The sequence below is a fragment of the Lepidothrix coronata genome, unplaced genomic scaffold, assembly GCF_001604755.1.
Source record: "Lepidothrix coronata isolate B3197 unplaced genomic scaffold, Lepidothrix_coronata-1.0 Scaffold80, whole genome shotgun sequence".
Lineage (NCBI taxonomy): Eukaryota > Metazoa > Chordata > Aves > Passeriformes > Pipridae > Lepidothrix > Lepidothrix coronata.
Window position 1 is genome coordinate 2,386,788 of NW_016690260.1, and position 19,894 is coordinate 2,406,681.

Sequence of the window (19,894 nt, forward strand, 5' to 3'; positions counted from 1 at the left end):
ACCCTTGAGCACATAGGCTCTACCTAAATTTTCATGAGTTAAAGGAATTTTTGAGTTCCAGGAAGAGCTTAAACATGAAATATAACTTTGTTCATTTTTAAAGGTTATTTCAAAGTCTGGAATTTTTTTAAATTTTCAGTTTTTCAAAGATATTGTAGTTCTAGTTCTGAGACCTCCAGATTTGCTAAATACTTATAGTACATAATAATGCTTTTTTAAGTGTATTAATACAGGAAGTGTAACCCTTGGTGTTTTTTTTTCCTTTTAATTGTAGCATAGGTTTTATTTCTAACTACAGCAAAGAAAAATCATATTAGAGAATCATTGCACACATGAATGCTGGCACAGTCTCAACAACTCGTGCAGGATACACATGGTTCACTTTTTTTAAAGCCGTAGGACTGTTTCAGTTAAACCTCTTGAGAAACACACCTTATATATAAAACACCTGTTCTGAAGGTCTTTTAGAAATTCAGTTAGAATGACTGGAAACGGAAGGAAATCGCTCTGATAAAGAGATGTTATGTGTGTTGTTTCTATTCTCGAGCATTTGCAAATAGAATAAATATGTAAAAAACTCATTCTGTCAAGTTCAGCTAAACTCAGAACTGCTCAGCACTACTTTACCATTGAAACACAACTTAGTAAAACTGCTGTAGTGTATGTTTTCTAAAAATAATCACCAGTCCTGAAGATGATACTAGTGTTGCACAACACCTATCCCTGTACCTTTCCCTGTATGAGATCATGCATTGAGTACCTCTCTCTTCAGATTTCTAACAGGCAACCAAGACTGATGATATGATTTTCATCTCAGACATTTCCTTTTAGGAAAGCTATAAAAAGAGTAAATAGTGCTTTACCATAGCAAATCAAAGCTCCATAAAACCTAATGTAGCCTTCATTTTCTCATGTAAGCATTGCCAGAAATTCAAACAATTTATTTAAAAAAACCTTATTATCAAATAAAAAAACCGTCCAGTCCACTACAAAAGAGGCTTTAGAATAGTTAATTTTTACAGAAGAAATTTATGGTAGCTGAGCAAGCCTGTATGGCAATTGATTAATTTTTTGTCTGTCTAAGCACCAATGAAATACCATCTTCATCAGCAAAGATCAAAGCTGAGAGACATTTCCTACACTGTGAATCTACAATCACAGGAGAATTTAAAATTAAATACAACTTAGAATTTTAGCAAACAAATTTTTAAAGGTTAAAAATGGACATTTGAAATACTGAGTCAAAAAAAGATGCCTTCATGTGTCTAAAGCCCTGAAAACCCACAGAAGGCTGTCTGAGGCAAGAAGCTGTGTGATGGGTCCATCTCCAGGAAACACCCAGGCCAAAAGGTCTTGACTCAGAACCTCTGGGAGCCAGTGCTCTTCTTCCCTCCCTATTTCAAGTTTCCTACACCTATGCTTGCAGAGTTCAAGTCTACACACAGCCCACTTTAATGTAACTGCAATTTCTGATTGATACAGCCTGCAGGAGAGCAAAAATATTACAGGAGAACTAAGAAAATTACCTACCTAATAATTTAGCTCCAAAATACTCATTTCCCGGCACAGCATACCTTGGCAATAACAGCTATGTAAAAACAGGCTGAGTTGATGCTATTCTTTGAACTCTCAGCTGCTCTCTCTCAGCTGGACTGCAGTTAGGGACCATATGACTGCTTTCTGTTTATTTAGATGTGAGGTCATGCACTGTGCATTAAACCATCAGTTTTAAAACGTGGATACTAAGAATTGCGGCTGGAGTTCAGACACAAACAGGGATACGCTGGAAAACATTCTGTATCTTTCAGGGCATTAAGGCCAAATTCCACAATAAATTCCATTAATTTATGCATCCCAATTTGGCTCAAATGTAAGCATGCTGTGTGATATTATGAAACTCAGTATCTGATTTCACAGTAAAAAAAGGCCCATTTCCTGATTGCTTAGAATTTTCAGCTTCTAAAGCTGCTGCATAACATGCACAACATCTACCTCCTTCCAGTGTTTTCAAAATAGAGATTAATTATGACTTACATAGCCAGTTCTAAAATGAATAATCAAAAAATTATTTTTTTCTATCTATATTTTACAAGGAAAAAGGCAGAAGCAGCTCATGAGGAGAAATTTACATCTGACTATTACTTCTTTTCATGATTTTGGCTTACTGCTTACTCCCCAAGCTGAGCAAATCCTCAGCCTTACAGGGAGCTATGTCAGAGACCTGCCAGGCAAAAAGACTTGGAAAAGCTAAAGGCAAGTAGCTCTGATCACCCTTCGGAATGCTGCATCTACAGATCAGAAACTCCTGTTTAACAATGCCAATGGAATTAATGCACCTCTGAATCTGCTCCAAATACTAAATAAAGAACACAAAGTATGTTACAATAAATATGTCAGAAAACCTCCTTTTTGATTGTGAATATTACCTGTTATTTCAGTAATAAAGTAATCAAAAAAGTTCTACTGAATCTTTGTTTTGGAAAACTTTCTCTACATAGCACTATCAGTGAAAATAAACATACCTTCATCTTCCCAGCAACTGTTTGTACTCCCTTCTCTTTCACTGTTTTCTGGTAACACTATATGGTCTGTTGGCAATTCATCTTCTGGCACACTAGCATCACAGTCTGCTGCATCCGTTACACTTTCTTCTTCCACTATATGCAATTTATCTTCATCATCTGAATCTGAGTTTGCTTCTACCACGTTATTATAATTGGTGACTGTGGACAGACAAAAACAAAATACTGATCAATATACTTTTAATTGACAGCTTGGAGGTCCAAAGCTTTCAGTACTCTGGCCAGATGGTGTATCTGGGGCATCTCCATGGAGTCACATTGTTATTTCTTCTTTCCACATGGGGATGGCAGTGCCTTGTGAGCAACTGACAGCTGCTGGGCTTCCACCACTGTTAGGGACCATGGTACCTCTCACTCGTGCACACCCAGCATAAGGCTGCACAAGGAAAAGCACTGCACAACTCCAGAGCTGGAGCCACACTGGAGCAACAGAATTCCAACCAGATCATTCCAATTTGGATGCCAGCATTACTGTATGTCTCCTTTAAGATTACTGTGGTCTGGACAATAGTTTGTGAAACAGCACTGACAAACAACATTTTGTTACAGACAGATGTGTATAATGAGGACAGGATGTATGCACATAGCAATCAGTGGGGCATAGAAGGAACCGAATTGTAGGGAAACAACTGGCACTGAGGACCAAGTGACCCCAGGCTGAGCACCTCTAGAGAGGGCAGCTCTGTCACTCTGGTCAGGTCCCAAAGAGCATGTCCTGGCCTGCTGGTGCACATGCCAGCTGTGCTCACCCAGTCCAGCTTCTCGCTGGCTCCTCCTGTAACCCGTGCCACCTCATGCTCCCACCGTGTGAATCAAGGAACAATAAGGAGATTTGATTCAGAAGAGCTTAAGTGCTCCTGATCCAAGCTAAAATACTCTTGTAGTTACACCCATTAAAGACTCAGCAGGATGAATGTGGAAGGAAAAATCACGGAGATCACTTAGAGAGGAAATCTCACATGACATTTGCCCAGCCACCAAGAACAGGTAATAACTCTACTTTTTCAGCCTGGAGAACATACTGTGAGTCTTGTGGACTTATATATATGACAATATATATATGTTTCTACCATATGGGAGCAGATTATTATTAAAATAGTCTTCATTTGTAAGCACAAAAGATCAGTTACAGCCATTTCAATTTAAAATGTAAGGAACTGAAAGTAAACTGTAATAAGAAAAAATTACTTTCAGAATCTGTTGAAATATCTTGTTACACTGAAGTTAAACTATGAAACATTTATATCTGTATGGGTATTACTTCTTTACTGTCAAGTTTGAACTTCTTACAGAAATGCTTCAAAATACAGTGTAAGAAAGAGAATAAATTTATAGATGAACAAACCAACACGACTTGTCTTGGCTGCAGCACTCCTTCAGTGGTTATCAGGACTGTACCTGGGAGGCACATAATTACAGTACTTTATGATACCTGCATCCTGTCACTCTTAGCCCACGAGAAGCCACACCGATTCTTTCATGTGAAATACTGCCTATTAAGGTAGATAAATAGCAAACTAGACTCCTGTTCTTCTAAAGCTAGCTCTTTTTAAGTAGATATTTTAGTCATTTAAAAATGCATGTAAGCAGGAAAAGCGAGTAACATTATGAATTGACAGGCTACTATCTCATTTCCTTCCAATTCAGGAGAAAAATGGCTCATCTAGAACACGCATGAGCATGACAAAAGAGCCTTTTGAATTTTAAACAATCATTCAATGTTTCCATATTTTACATAGTGTTATTTGAAAAATGTACTAACTCCCCACTATTCATGGTATTGACACCTTCTAAAACCAAAAATGAAGGTAAATTACCTAAAAATACTATCTGGTCCATTTCTAACGATAAATTGTTATTCAATTAATTTCCTGTAACTGATTTTGCAATGTAAAATAGCTACTGTAAGTGATGCTGTAACAGAATGTTGTGTGAAATAGAAGGCATACATGTATTTCGTCGCCAAAGCAGAAGAGATTTATGAATTTATTTTCCTGAGAAATGGCAAATGCAATTTTTTAAAAAAAAAGTGTAACAGACATAAAACAGGAGGAAATGGAAAAATCATTTTAGCCTTTTGTTTCAACTGGGTTTTACTGTGAAGCTTAGATGTAGAGGATTATTAATATAAAATAACAATGTATTTACATTTGGCACATGTAGAGGAGATCAGTAAGATAAGGGATCAAAATTTATAGGCATAAGTTCAGATTTCAGTGATGTAGATAATGAATAGTTGGTTTTTTAAAAATAAATTTCCTGTTTAGTTTGGGAAAATTAAGTGGAATCCCTTATATTATATTTGGATTGGTTTTATGGAAACAAAAACATAATCAAAAAGTTTGTCTAGAAGAATTACACTTATGGAGAAAAAAAAATCACACATTTTGTGATTTCAGATATAATCTATTCATTATGGCTCTCCTCACCTTGAAACATTTTCATATATTCTCACTATACTCATGTGCCAACTCTGCAAAACTTAAAAACTCCTCCTTCTCCATAAAAAGCAAGGAACAAATGGTCAGTTCCTTCCACTAAAAATCAATTGTCAACAAGGAAACACAATAAAATCAGCAAGAAATCTGGCCCTAACATTCCTGTTTTCCTCTTACAAAAAGCTTTGGGGAAAATAAAACAGCCAAACCTGGATTTAAAAGGCCTTGGCACACTTGGGATGGCCAGGCAAACCACCCCCAAACACAGTAGAAAGTTGAGCACTTAAAATGATGGAAACACTCATATACCTACATGTAACTAACTAAATTATTACATGTTGTTTTCCTACCACAGGATCCCTGCCTCATCTAGTGCTGTGATAGCAAATATGAAGAGAATGCTCAGTTTTATAGAGTGAACTGAGTACTTGTAGCATCCTACCTCATTTGTTCAGATTGCAAAGTGATTGCTCATTCTTTTTATCCCCTTCAGCCAGCAGTGTTCCCAAAGCTTCACTAATAGGATGTTAGCCAGAATGGGATTACATATTACAATATACTGTATATGCTCATATACAATATATTATAACTATATGTTGTATCATTATATGATTCTATATTCTATATTATATATAATTTCCTTACATGGCATTCAGCAGGAATGCTTCAAAACATATAATTAACTGAACTGCAGCAGGGTGAAGATGATATCTCCACTCTACAGAGAAGAAACTATCAACTTAAAAACCAGAGGAGTCTTTTGGCAATCCTGGCATAGCCACGTCAGTGTAAGGCACTTCAGGCCTTACTTTTCAGAGGACTTTGCATTTATACAGCATTTCATATATTCAAAGCTCACTTGTTTTCATTCCAAATGCGGCTGTGCCCAGAGCCCAGGTACTTTGGCACAAGTGCCACAGCAACTAGAAACATATAGAGATCACCTTCAAATAAGTGACCTTCCAGAATCACATAAAAACTCTTTGAAAGACAGAGAATAAAATCTGGTCTTTCACAGGAGCTTTCAAACACCTTAGAGAGAGTGCTTTTGATTCCTGCATCCCTCTACTTAAATTACAACGCTTTCCAGCAATTAAGGCAAGGGTTCTGGAGGCAACAGCTTCCTTTAATAAACAGCCCTGATTCATTCTCTGGGCACCATTCCTCCTGTGAAAAAATTATGTGATCACATAATTAAAGATCTTATCATTATGCTTACATGCAAGGGACAAATTAAAACAGTTTGAACAATCTTCATTTTGACATTTTCCAACTTTTTTTGAATGCTCAGCTTCCAAAGTCAAGTGTTCGATTTCAAAGGATGTATTAATAGTCTTTAATAGAAGTGATGGTTTAAAAAAACAATAAGCCCCTGTAATTTACTATATTTTTAGCTAAATAAAATTTAAATCCCATTACATGGTACCATACTGATCCCTGCACGGCTGCAAAGCTTAACTTTAGCAATGCAAATTTGCTCCTGGTACCCTACCAGACTAAGGGGCAGGAGTAGCAAGTTGCTACCTTGGTTTGGTCAGGTAGGTTTTGGCTACATGTTTCACAGCTCTTTGCAGACTTTTAAGTAACCCTGGAACTATGGCATGTGGGATCCAATTCCAGGGGTAACTACCCTCCCCCTCTCCCTTCTTCAGTTCAGTCCTAGAGCCAAATGTAGACCTTCCCTATCTGCACATCATCTTGGGTGTTTTCTCCTCTCATCCTTGATGTTTCTTCAGAATAGTCACCACTGTAAGAAGCCCACAAGCCTTTCTCAATGCCTGGCGCCACTGCTGAAGTTAGGAGGAACACATTCAATTAAACCTTTTTGGATGGAGAATGAAATATACTCAATACAAAAGCAATATGTAGAGACTACTGCTTACAATCTCTGAAAGAAATTCAATTGAATATACATAAATGATGACTCCAAGGGGCTTCTAATTTGGCTAAATATTCCACGTAGAAAATAAAAACCACACGTAAAACCTCACTTGGAACAGTTATGGCTTCCTGATGAAATAACTACAAATATTTCAGACTTCAGTGCTAGTTACTTTTAGTTAATGTAATTTAAAAGCAGTGACTAGTAAATAAAATAATTCAGCCTGGATCACAGAAAACTGGCACCACCAGCAGTCAGTGTCTCCATGATGAGATACTGCTCTGTGAAAAGCCAGGACAATTAGAGAGGTTACGTCACCCTCAGCCACCAGCGCTCCAGGGACGGCTACCAGCCACAGGGGAGAAGAAGCAGACCACTGAAGGGTATCTTATCTTCAGCTGTAAAAGCTAAGTCAGACTCAGATCATGAACCATGGCTGTAAAACACTGAAAACAGGTCTCCAGACAAGCACATACGACTTATCACACACATACAGGCCTATTCCATTCAATGTATAGTATGCAACCTTAGCAAAAAAGTTTAAATTATTAAAGTTTAATTATTAATTTCAGCTTTACTTTCAAAGATTAATAGAAAGCCTCAAAAAACATATTACAAATGACAGTGAAGACTATTTATCCTATAAACCCCAATTTTTATATAATTACTATATAACATCTGATATAATTATGAAATAGTAATTAAAAATACATGAAAAATACATTACTTATTCTCCTGTTGATCACTTTCTTGATACAGCATCCTGATTCTTAAAGAATAAATGACTATCTGTAGTTGAAGCTTTCATTGCTATAAGAGCAAATGACTGCAAAATGAAATGCAGAAAATGAGCTCTGCTTTCTGAATTTTTACAGTCCTAGATGCACAGCAGATGTATGATGTTGTGCAATTCTAATTAAAAAAGAAACGTGTTCAAATGGAAGTAGCGATTAAAGAGCTAAAAAAGACATATTATTTTGCTGGTTGAATACAGCTAGGAAACTATGATACATATGTCTAGTCAAATTCAAACATGATATTTAAAAGGAAAAAAGTTGTTAGTTCTTTGATTTAAAACCAGCAAACCCAGGAAATTCAAGGCAAACACTCATATTGTAGACATGAAAGACTACAGGACTCACTGTTTCCATAACATATACTATAATTGGTGAATCCCCAAAAGGACAAGTGACCTGGGTGCTAACAGAAGGAAGATGGCAGCAGGTACCCACTCACTGCTCCCCCATCCAGATCCACCCTCAGAATCATTAGATGAAAGACAACATTCCCAACATGAAGAATGACCCCATCAAGTTCATGTCACTCACATTCTGACAGAAATTTACTCATCTCAACCAGATAAAAGCATGTGGTGGAATTTATTCTGATTTATGCATCAGAACAATTTGAGATCAGGTGGTAACAGGACAGAACTGAACTAAAAAGAGAACAGGATTCCACAGAACTAAGTCAAAATGTCTAATGTGTAATACCGGGATCTGGAAGCACACAGAAGGGAAGGACACTTTGAACCTATTACAACCTGTTCTTCAATACCTGACAATGGTCACTGTCTTTTATGGACAGTCTGGTCCAACATTCTTACTATCTGCCTTTTTTGTACCTTTCCATACTTAATCCAAGAATTCCACCTACTTGAACTAGGAAAAAACACAAACTTTTAAGAACTTGTGAGTTAACACAAACACCCTTGACTTTTTCAAGATGTTAAACACCATGTAACCAAGAGATTTGTGTGGGCTCAGTATCTCAACACTGAACAGGCTGGAGATCTAGATTCTGATTCTGATCTTTTAGAAATCCTACTTCTAAAGGATTTTCCAATAAAAAATTTTGAAAGCTTATGCAGAAATATTCTTAGAAAGAAAGCTTTGATTCTACAAACTGGAACAACTCCTGTGCTCTTTGAAGTGAATTCTTGGTTCACGGATTTCTGGTCTGACAGCCTACAATCATCTCTTGGAAACCATTTAAACTCTCTGTCAGCCCGACTGACCTATGTATTATTAAGCTCTAGTCTAAAAAATATTTTAAGCAAAATATATTGCAAAGTCTGAAACCTAATAATTTAGCATTCAATATTTTATATTTAGATTTTAGGGTATACTATTAATTTTGTTACTACTCCTGAATGAAATGTCATATTTCTGCCTCTCCACTGATAAGCTGCCCAGTATCTTCAGTAAAGTTAGACCTTTAGGTTCTTTTCCTAATTTTCCTCTCAGTTTAATATATACACTTGACATACAATAATATTACAGAACCATGTTACCATCTGAAGCAGAAACACAGGAAAGAGTTTAAGGAAAGAGAAGGCATATGTTGATGTTTCTACTAAAATTCCTGCCTGGAGTTTTTTGGCTTCTGGAATAGAGAAAATGATACATGTTGTCTTCATACCTAATAGCTTCATTTTCCATGAATTTGTCTGCTTGCTTCTTGAACTCATGAAAATTTTGGCATTCACATTATTCTGAGGCAAGCAGTTTCACAGCTCTGTGTTGTGGGAAGAGTAAATTTCTTCTGTTGCTTTTGACCCTGCTCTGCACTGTATTCAGTGGGTGTTCCCTAAATCCTCCCGACTTGTGTCCTCTACGCCGTTCATAATTTACGTGCTTCATCACACTGCCCTCCCTTACAACGTGAAGAGTCTTTTGTCCACTTGTTACCTGTACAAAAGTTGTTCCACTGATCATTTTGGCTGCATCTCTCTAGACCTTCTTCTGTTTTGCTGCATTACTGTATTTACAGAGGGAGAGGTGACAATCTAAAACTGCACCCAGCATTCATCTCGGATTAGACTGCAGCAACAATGCACTGTTTTCTTCTCTATCACTTTTCTAATAATGCAGGCATATTCTAGGACTTTTCTTGACTTCCACAAGTACTTAAACTAGCATTACTAAAGGTTTATTATCTGTAAACCCAGAAGTTCTGTTTTTGAATGGTAACAATCAGTTCAGAACACTCCCTCGCATACATCGTTTCACTTTTATGCACCTAGAATTTTATCTGCCTACTACTGGCTTGACTATTTGGGAACACTTTATTTCCCAAACAAGTACAAGCAACCCTTAGTGAAAATATTTGCTGCTTCATAATCATGTCACTGCCTCCCTCAAGGTAGCAGGTTGACTTCCCATAGCATTGGAATGGCCAGCAGCATTACAGAGGAGAGTGGAGGCAGCAAAAAACATTCCATTAGGTAGCTTTTTGAATTCAGTAAAAAGACACAATGAGACCTTGTTATGTGCAAAGTGTGAGGAAACTGTATTATACTTTCAATTAAGTCATTCAAGAACAAAAACCCTGCTAGAGATTAGTTTCTGAAACAATCCATTTAAAAATTAATTTAAGAACATAGTTGCAATTTTCAGAAAAGTAATTCTGCTTTTAAGAACAGTATATGTGCTGTAACTGTGGAGAACAGAACTATATATATAAAAGGTTGCCTCATTTTTATTTAGACATATACACAAGTATGCTCACACAGGAAAAGGGAAACTGGATTCAGTCCTTCCTCTGCCTGAAGTCATCAAACTTACATCTCCCACTTGTGTTTATATAAATATATGAAGTTGAAAAAATAAAAGTCTAAATATTTACATGTACTGAGTACATTTCTGATAATTTCATTTAACTAGTAAAAACCTCTTTCAAAATGTTTTTACACCTTTTAACTGAATACTAACGTCCAGCCACATGCATCTTGACACACACTTTAACTGAATATTCTGACACATTAAACCCCTTAAAATTCAAGAAACTTAAAGAAACTTAGTACTTAAAGTACTCAGGTATATAAATCATCTCAATACACATGTACTGGGTTATTTGTTCTTCAGGTCAACTAAAAGAAACTTTGAGTTTAAAATAAATGCTTTGCAAGCACACTGAAGACTAAAAATGCTTTACCAAAAGGGAGACTGGATGTTTGGCTTGGCTTACCCAACACACATTAAAATCAGTGGTGTAAATAGAATTTTTCTGCTTGTAAATTTTGAATCACAGTTTTAAAATCAATCAGTATTTGACACTAAAAACAAACTGACCCTCAATGTTGATGGTACAGTCTGGAGCAAAGCCTGATGATCTAAGTCAGGATCAGTTCCCCAGAATGAAGGTAACGGCTACAGCTCTGGCACTAGACTCTAAGATGACATAAGTGACACTTGGAGCAAATCTGGCAAATATTCCAGATTCAGTGATTAAATTTTTTGTTGGTTGCCTTTGTTCTTATCATTAGGTCAATTTAGAGTAACTTAATCCTCTATGCAAAATTACACTGAGACAGGACACTTTGGTAGTGTTCTATTTAGAAACCCAGAAGGAGTTCAAGGCTTCTCAGTGGAGCAGACACAGTGGAGTTTCTGCCATCAGTGGTGACTTAATGCTATTTGTTACAAATTTATAAATCTTATAAAGGTGAGAAACAACTTTGAAAGTTAATTCCGGTGCTCATATGAGAATTTAGTTGTGTGTAGAACTGCCATGAGTTCAGAGAGGAGAAGTAAAGAGTACACACTAAATACCAAGGTATTTAGCCTAGGTCCAACAATAATCTTAAAATACAGGAAAACTTATGTTTATGAATGTATACATACATACTTACATATGTATTCTCAGGTTTGATAGCCTAAAATTAGATTTGGAAACGTATACCTATATAATAATAAAAAAATCTGATTTTTAAATATTTCTCTTATTAGGGCTACTTCAGAAAAGTAACTTATGAAATGTAATTTTCAGCATGCTGCTTTGAGACTTTTCATTACTTTGCAGCTCTTCTGTGCTAAAAATGGAAACTTTATAGCTTTGCAAAATGAAGACTTTCAGTCTTTCCGTGACACAGAGGGACTTGCAATAGTAAAATCTCTATTGGATTTGCAAATGATGGCCCTTTTTCTAATGAAAAAGCTAACTGTTGTCCAAATATTCTCTCCTTATAGTCTCTGGATTGATCAAAATTCTACATGCAAATACGAAAATTCTCAGTGGTAGCATAATTTGAAAAATAGTATTATCACAAGGTGCTTATTGGTTTGAAAATACTAAAAATGGCCCCATAATAAAGAAATTAACATTCAGAAACAAGATAGCCAGAGGTGTATGAAAAAATTAACTGTATCCTTCACCTGTTATCATCATTGTACAAGTCAAGAGCTTTCTACAAATGAGAACTTCACTCTGTCTGTGTAATTCTATGTCAACTGCTGCTGTCAGGAAGCTTTACAGAAACTTACAAGAAGTTTAATACTTTAAAGAAGGATTTATAAAAACTTAGAGCAGTGAACAAAAAGAACTATATCCCCTCCACGCATTTTTTTAATATCTACTGGAAAAAAATAATTTCAATAATTTCACTGCAGCTTTAAACACTCAGCAGGGGAGAACTGTGTGCCTTGGTTCATTTTTCTCTCTCCCTGACTCTCCCATTTTACATGCTGTCCCTCAGGTAGCCTCATAAAATGCAGAGTAGTGTTAACTCATTATAGGTGACAAAACTTTTCTTCAACATGGAAGTTTTTACAAGTATTTATACTTGTAAATGCATGTGGACAAAACAAATATCAAACAAAAGGTGGGGAGAGCCATGTAATGCACAGGTTTTTGACTAAATCTCCTTCTCTCTTCCCATTTTTCACTTTCTAAAGAACATATAATTTTCCCATAAAGTTGAACGGGCATAAATAGAAATTCTTGATGTTTATGATTTTTTAAAACAATCTGCATTTTCAAAAATATACTGCAGGGACCAATCCTGGGCAGGCGGCAGCGATACAGGCACTCTCTGCTCCAAATTAAAGAGGAAAAAAGTAGCAACCTTTCCCTCATGTCCAATTTCATTGCTGGAAAGTTTGCATTTCTGTTATTAGTTATAGAGTTTATCACTTTACTCAGAAGACTGGAAAAAAGGATCTACCCATCCGAATGGTGCCTCTCACAGCCAAGGACAGTCTGAGGGCTGCAGTGGTTTACTGCCTCCAAGACAACTGAGTGTGGTGATCATAAAAATTAAGCATAAGATGCATAAATATCTGAGAAGCCTTCATCTTTTAGTACCTCCAATTACTGAACAAATGGAAACAGTGAACTAAACTGAGGAAAGGCTAAAAGGAAGAAGTATTTCCATGTGTTACACAGTCTGTTTTACTCTTCAAAATCTACCTTTCCACTGGTGACTGTACCACTCTGCTCTATGTTCAAAATGCTACTACTCCAGATAGTTGACATTTCTTTCCATTATAAAACTTTTCACATATTAAAAAAAGTTAGCCAAGAGAAGCATTTAAGGGGTAAGACCATTACTTGCTTTCTCAAAGACATATTTTTAAAAATAGATGATTTATTACCACAGTAAAAAATAACCCTTACACACAGAAAAATGCCACCAATTAAAGATTAGCCATAGAAAATTGTCTCATCATTACTTGGCACTAGGTCTCAATGGGTTCCAATCACCTGGGAGAATATGCTTGGTAAGAGGAACTTACTTGATTGCAGCAAGATGGAGGTACCAATTCTAAGATATATACAGGCATAAACCACGCACACCAAAGTCACATAAAAGTTCCCTCATACTGACCAGCTTGCTAAAGAAGTGCAATACCCGATTTCTGTTCACAGCTGTAGCATAAACTGAGGACAATTCTAACACAGTTTCTTTAGATTTATCCTCATTAAAGACTTAATCTGAATTACAGTTGGATAATTACCTTAATCCATACTGAAAAACCTGACAGCCACATTTCAGCATTGTACGTACAAAGTCAGGTTAGCAGAAATTATCACCTGTAAACAAACTTCTCCATGGTGCTAACTCAATACCTCAATCAGTTCAGATACTATTAGGCCAGGTTAATTCTTCAGGAAGACACAGTTGACATGTCTATGTAAGCGTGCATTATATATTTCATAATATTGGTTATTTTACATAATTACCTAGGTTTACATACACTAAATATTTATTTCAGGGATAATAAAAAGACTGCAATACAGGAGTACCAGTTGGCTTATAAAGTTTTGAGACTCTCTTAGATATAAGCTGAAGAATGAATACTCCAATGGCACATTTTACATACAGGAATAGCCTATGACAGCAATTCTTTCTTGCCCTCCAAGTTTTATGACTATCAGAAGGTGCCACCAGAAAAGTCTTCACCGTTAAGAAAATTATATACAAGGTAGAGATATCACTGTAATCAATCACATGCCTTATGAAGCCCTGACATGTTTTGTTATTCATTCCTAAATTAATAGAACAATAAATTAGGCAATTTTAAACAGATGTCACATAAATATAACCTAAATTAATAAATTATCAACATAAATTTCTTTAGAAAGTATAAATTTGTTTTCATTTCATATTTCACAACATTCTTTTTCCTAATCTCCAAGTAATTTCTTAAATATACCACTGGAAAGAGAGCTAATTTGTCAAATGCATAATGGTCACCTATTTATTCTGACTACAGGTTTAAACACTATATTATTCAGTAACTCCCCTGGCTGTTCCCTACTTATAACACAGTGAAGGAATTTTTTTTTTTACTTGCCTTTTAAGTTGACAAGCTACATTTTGGCTTCACTCTAATTTTAAATAGTAACAGAATAGCATTTTAATGGTGTTCATTGTTTTAGTTTTCAAAATATGTGTTCTGACTTTTGGAGTCAGGTTACCTTATTTGCAGAGATCGTATGTTATCATCATGACAGATTGTTATAGTAAACATTCCCAATTCACTTTTTGTGAAAATAAAGATTATAAGGAGATGCTAGTATACCAGTGTAGGTGAACACAGTTTCAGTATGTAATTTGGATGATCTGGTTTGCTAGAGGTAGCTTTGCACCTTGAATAATATGAGTTTATTACGCATATTCATATATGATGTGTACATAATTTTTGCATTTATATTCACAGCTAATCAACCAAAACATTGGCAGCAGAAAATTACTGTCTGGGAGTGGTATGACAAGTTCGAAGTCTCTCCAATTTTTAATTATCTACTATATTTTTGCAATACTCCCTTTTAGATTACAGATTTTTCATGTTACTGATTTTCAATTCCTTTAAAATATTAAATCACTGGCTATTTATATAATTTATTTGTGTGAAGTGGGAAATAATGCACCATCTAAATTCTAAGTGTGGCTTGTTCGCTTTGCAAGATAATGAACAGCTATCATTCCCAGAAACCTATTGCAGTGTAGGAGCATGAATAAAGAGACAGTCAAAAAATATGCAATGGATTTACTCTGTTTTACTGCATTTCAAGGGTAGACAATCCCCAGTGTTCTATTTAAACAGGTGGCTACACGAGATTATGAAAGGTCTCATTTATCCTGTTTAAATGGAAGTATAAAGCTTAAAGAATAGTTTAATTTTCAAAAGAAGCATTCCAGGAGGATTACATTACATTGCTAAAATAATAATGGGAAATTTTATGTTAGTGAATTTTTATACATTTAAATAAAACTCTGTATATTCATACAAATCAGAATGAAACCTAATGGGTATTTCTGATATTATATGAAGGAAATAAACATGTTTTGCCATACTAACCTCTTCACTTCAAAAGACTGTGAATGTAGTCCACAGCACACTTTAGCAAGACCTTATCTTTCTCTGAAAATCAAGTAATTTATGATAGATGCTTCCAAAGGCAGGGTTAACTTCTTTAAAACTATAATCTGGATTTTTCATATACAGCTACTGAATCTCCCTGCAGAGGCAATTACACGCAGATTTTTGGACCAAAAAATGGACAAGTCAACTCTTCAGCCCCCATGTTGAAGAATAACCTTTATCTATCCATTAAAATATTTTGCAGTCATTGTCAGCACATGCTTCAAAGGAAGTCAGGTTCACAAAGAAGGTATGAGAAGAGAACGCCATAAGGTTTCAGGATTTGCACAGCCATGCTGACACCGGCCCTACAGCTGCTCCCCATCAGAGACATGAAGATTCAAACCAGCATTGAGAAAGTGCTGCAAGAATGAAGAGGAACATATATAAGAGCCTCTTGCTGAAATACACTCACATACAGTACACACACTGCACTCTAGCACAAAGAAATACTAAATTTAGGCACTAGCCTAAATTAAAAAAAAAATCATTCACTTTTCAATATAAACTACTTAGATGAACTAGCAAGCTATTAGATGTTCTAGCAAACTATTTCAGAATGTTTTCCTTAAAATGTGAAATAACATCTTGAGAAAACAGCACTGCTATCCTTGAAGAATGATAAGTCTATCTATCAAAACAGCCTTAATGAATAAGAAAATATCTTGCAAAGCCAGGAACTTCAGAGCAGACATAACATGATGACATGATATTATCTCTGTCTGAACTTCTGTGGCAGAAAAAGCTTGGGAATGAGATGCTGGAGAGCAGTAAGGGACCTGGGGGTCCTGGCTGATGGCAAGTTGAATAGGAGTCAGCAGTGCCCTGGTAGCCAGGAGGGCCAACTGTGTCCTGGGGGGCATCAGGCAAAGCATCACCAGTCAGTCGAGGGAGGGGATTGTCCTGCTCTGCTCTGCACTAGGCCGACCTCATCTTGAATATTGTGTGCAGTTTGGGGCACCACAATATAAGAAAGATATTAAGCTATTACAGTGTCCAAAGGAAAGCCACAATGATGGTGAAGGGTCTGGAGGGGAAGCCTCATGAGGAGCAGCTCAGGTCACTTGGTTTGTTCAGCCTGGAGAGGAGGAGACTGAGGGCAGACCTCACTGGGGTCTTCAACATTCTCACAGGGGGAAGTGGAGGGGCAGGTACTGATCTCTTCACTCTCATGACCAGTGACAGGACTCCAGGAAACAGCCTGAAGCTGAGTCAGGGGAAGTTTAGGCTGGATACCAGGAAAAGGTTTTTACCCACAGGGTGGTTGAGCACTGGAACCGGCTCCCCAGGGAAGTGGTCACAGCACCAAACCTGTCTGAGTTCAAGAAGCATTTGGACAATGCTCTCAGGCACACGGTGTGATTTTTGGGGTGTCCTGCATAGGGCCAGGAGTTGAACTTGATGATCCTGATGGGTACCTTCCAACTCAGTATATTCTATAATTCTATGATTATTCAGAAAAAAAAAAATACAATCTTAAATCTGACTACTGAAAATATTGAGTCTATACAGGATCTCTAGTAAAATATTCTTTGAACCACTTGTCTAATTCAATACATAGGCACAGAAAAAAGCATGGCACAGCAGAGCACACCGTTCTGCTCCAACACTGCTAAATGAGCACCTGCTCGGACTCCTCAGTGCAGCTTTCTGCGGTCAAATCAAGTGTACCCCTTCCCCTCTCCTAACAGCCATAAGCATCAATAGACAGCAATAAAACACATTTTCATGTAGAAATTGATGACCTGTCAATGAATATGAGCTTGAAATGTGATAAGCCCAATTTTTTGAGCTTAAGCCCTGTATGAGTGACCACTGGAGCTGGCAAATGAGGCCATCAGCCGCCATTCCTGCAGGCCTGAAGGCAGCCAGCACCTCCAGGGAGGGCTCCTACTCTCCTGAGCATGAGGGTACTTTCCAAATGGCAATCCTTGCCTTTAAACCTTATACTACACAGATTACAGTTTCCTCTTGTATTTCTGAATTCTACCAGGAACAGAAACTCCTGCTAACTGCTGAAAATGTGTGTATTACTCGATGATTTTAGGAAAAAATCTGCCTCAAGAGAGATGTGGAATTCACAAACAAACATGTCAGGAAGAAAGGGCTCTAACTGGCACAAGTGCAAGGATTTTCAATATTTTTATTTATTTTTTACCTAGTTTTATGAATTTATCTAGCTTAAAGAAGGAATGGCCAAGAAAGCACTTTTCCAATCAGAAGAGAAATAGCTTTCCTTACTGAACAGAACTGAAGTAATTGGTTCTGTAATGTGACTGAGATCCAGATAAAGCTGTTCTGTCCCTTGTCCTCTGCTGCATCTCTGGAGAAGCTCCCTCAGCTGCTTTGCTTCATTCAGCCTCACATTTATTTCTTCATAAACTCCAAAGTGAATTATTCCTTACACTATTTCATATTTTCCAGTCACAGAAAAAAATCCCACAGGCAAAAATATTTCTAATTCTTTCATTCATTTGTTGCTAACTTTTTTTTTTTTTAATATGAAAGAGAGACTGCAGGTTATCTATAATTATTTTTTGGAGGGGCAAATTAAGTGTTGGCACAAAACAGGGGAAGGGAGAAACAAGATCTTTTTGACATTCTTCCATTAGTGTTAACTTGAGTGTAATATGAGCTGAATGAACAGGAGCTAATGAGCTAATGCTAAAACCTTTTTCAAATATTCATAATTACTTTTAATAGTATGCAACTAGATGATACACTGAATTTCCAAGAAAGCATGCACCAACGTTCGTACAGGATCAACACATGGCAAAGTAAAGCTTGTAAAAGGTTCCAATAAATACTTTAAAAAACAGTCCAGCAAATGAAGATGATTTAAAATATCAGTCCATAAAAGAAAGCTAAGATTTAATTATGATATTGGAATTTACTGTACTGTACTGAATTTACTGTAATAAGAAGGTGTTCCAAGACTTGTTAATTGTGATGAATAACTGTATTCAATTTAGTCCAACACCTCCAAATTCCCACTGTCTACACAAGGATGAAGTTAAACATTTTGAGGCTTCCATTTAAAAGAGCTTATCTGTTTCATTTGACATTGAAATTCATATGTAAGGTGAAAGAACAGCAATAAAGAACAATCTAACAAAGGATCAGCTACAGGGTAGGTTAAACAAAGAGACCAGTTTACACTAAAAAAAAAAAGAAAAAATATCCAACCCTGTACTTATTCATGTAAATGACCTGACCTGCGTTAGAGGCATTCTTCAGTTTTGCCAGTCTATTATAAACAAATAAAAAAGACAGTAGACTGAAGAGGACAACAAGAAACATCTGGCTGTCACTTCAAGACAGAGACTTTTCTTCCTAAAGATTCTTTGTAAAGGCTAGTACAAAAACAGCTGAGCCCTAACAAGCCTCAATGTATGTGGTTTACAAGTAAAGGTATTTTGTTTAGAGAGTAAATAATCTTCAAACTTACTTTATTTGATCTCTTATGAAGAGACAGGACTTCTAAAAAGAGAGAAAAACTTCCAAATACCTTTTGAATTGTTTTTAATTGCTTCACAGCCAGTGTCTCAGAGATTTCTCAAGAGCTATCTGGTTAAAATTACAAAACAGAGAGCTACTGAAGATAGCAAAGCTATAGTGCAACCTGTAGCTACTTTAGAGTATGTAATACTTCAATTTTATAGACAGCATTTCTGTAACAGACTTTAGTTCGTAATAATCTTATTTGCTCTATCAGAACAGTGCAACTACAATTCACTGACATACTCAAAAAGGAATAACAGCAATAATAACAATGCTAAAAAATATTAAATATTTTAACTTAGTTAATCCATTGGTGAGTCTTAATAATGGAGAGTTGGCTGTTAATATCTCAGATATTAGACATTTCTAGTTTTAAAACCTCTACTTTCCTAAGGGAAAAAGAGCAAGGAAACACAGAATTTGAAGAAGAATGAAGCATTCAAATGTGATCAGACCTGACTTTTGAATCTTCTGAAATAGGAAATACGTTTCCCAATCTATGATGATTTTTCCAAGAACATACGCACCCCCATTTTTAAGATCTACCTAATCTTCAGTTTTTCCTAGGAGCAGTTGAGACACCTTTATGGTTACAGGTGTAATTAAAATAAACATGAGTTCCTAGAGCAATCAGGATCAGGGCAGGGGCTACATCAACCCTGGACTACTTTGGTAGGGGAATTTAGATTTTTTTGGAAGCTGTGATACCATCCAAGAAAGGGAAGTGCAGGGATTAGAGGATTAGAACACAAGCACAGTCAGTGAGCAGAAGGCTACTGAAAAGTCATCACTGGATAAGAAATCAATATACCCATGAGAGACAAACGGCCAAAATGAAGGTGG

The 19,894-nt window shown here is 36.4% G+C and overlaps 1 protein-coding gene across 1 annotated transcript in view; it reads right to left on the bottom strand.

Moving 5' to 3' along the window:
- Nucleotides 1–19,894, bottom strand: part of ZEB1 (zinc finger E-box binding homeobox 1) — a 123,008-nt gene that overhangs the window by 21,830 nt on the left and 81,284 nt on the right. Inside the window, exon 2 of the mRNA XM_017820253.1 lies at nt 2,523–2,723. Within this exon, the coding sequence (XP_017675742.1) occupies nt 2,523–2,723 (201 nt within the window). The remainder of the gene's footprint in view (nt 1–2,522; nt 2,724–19,894) is intronic.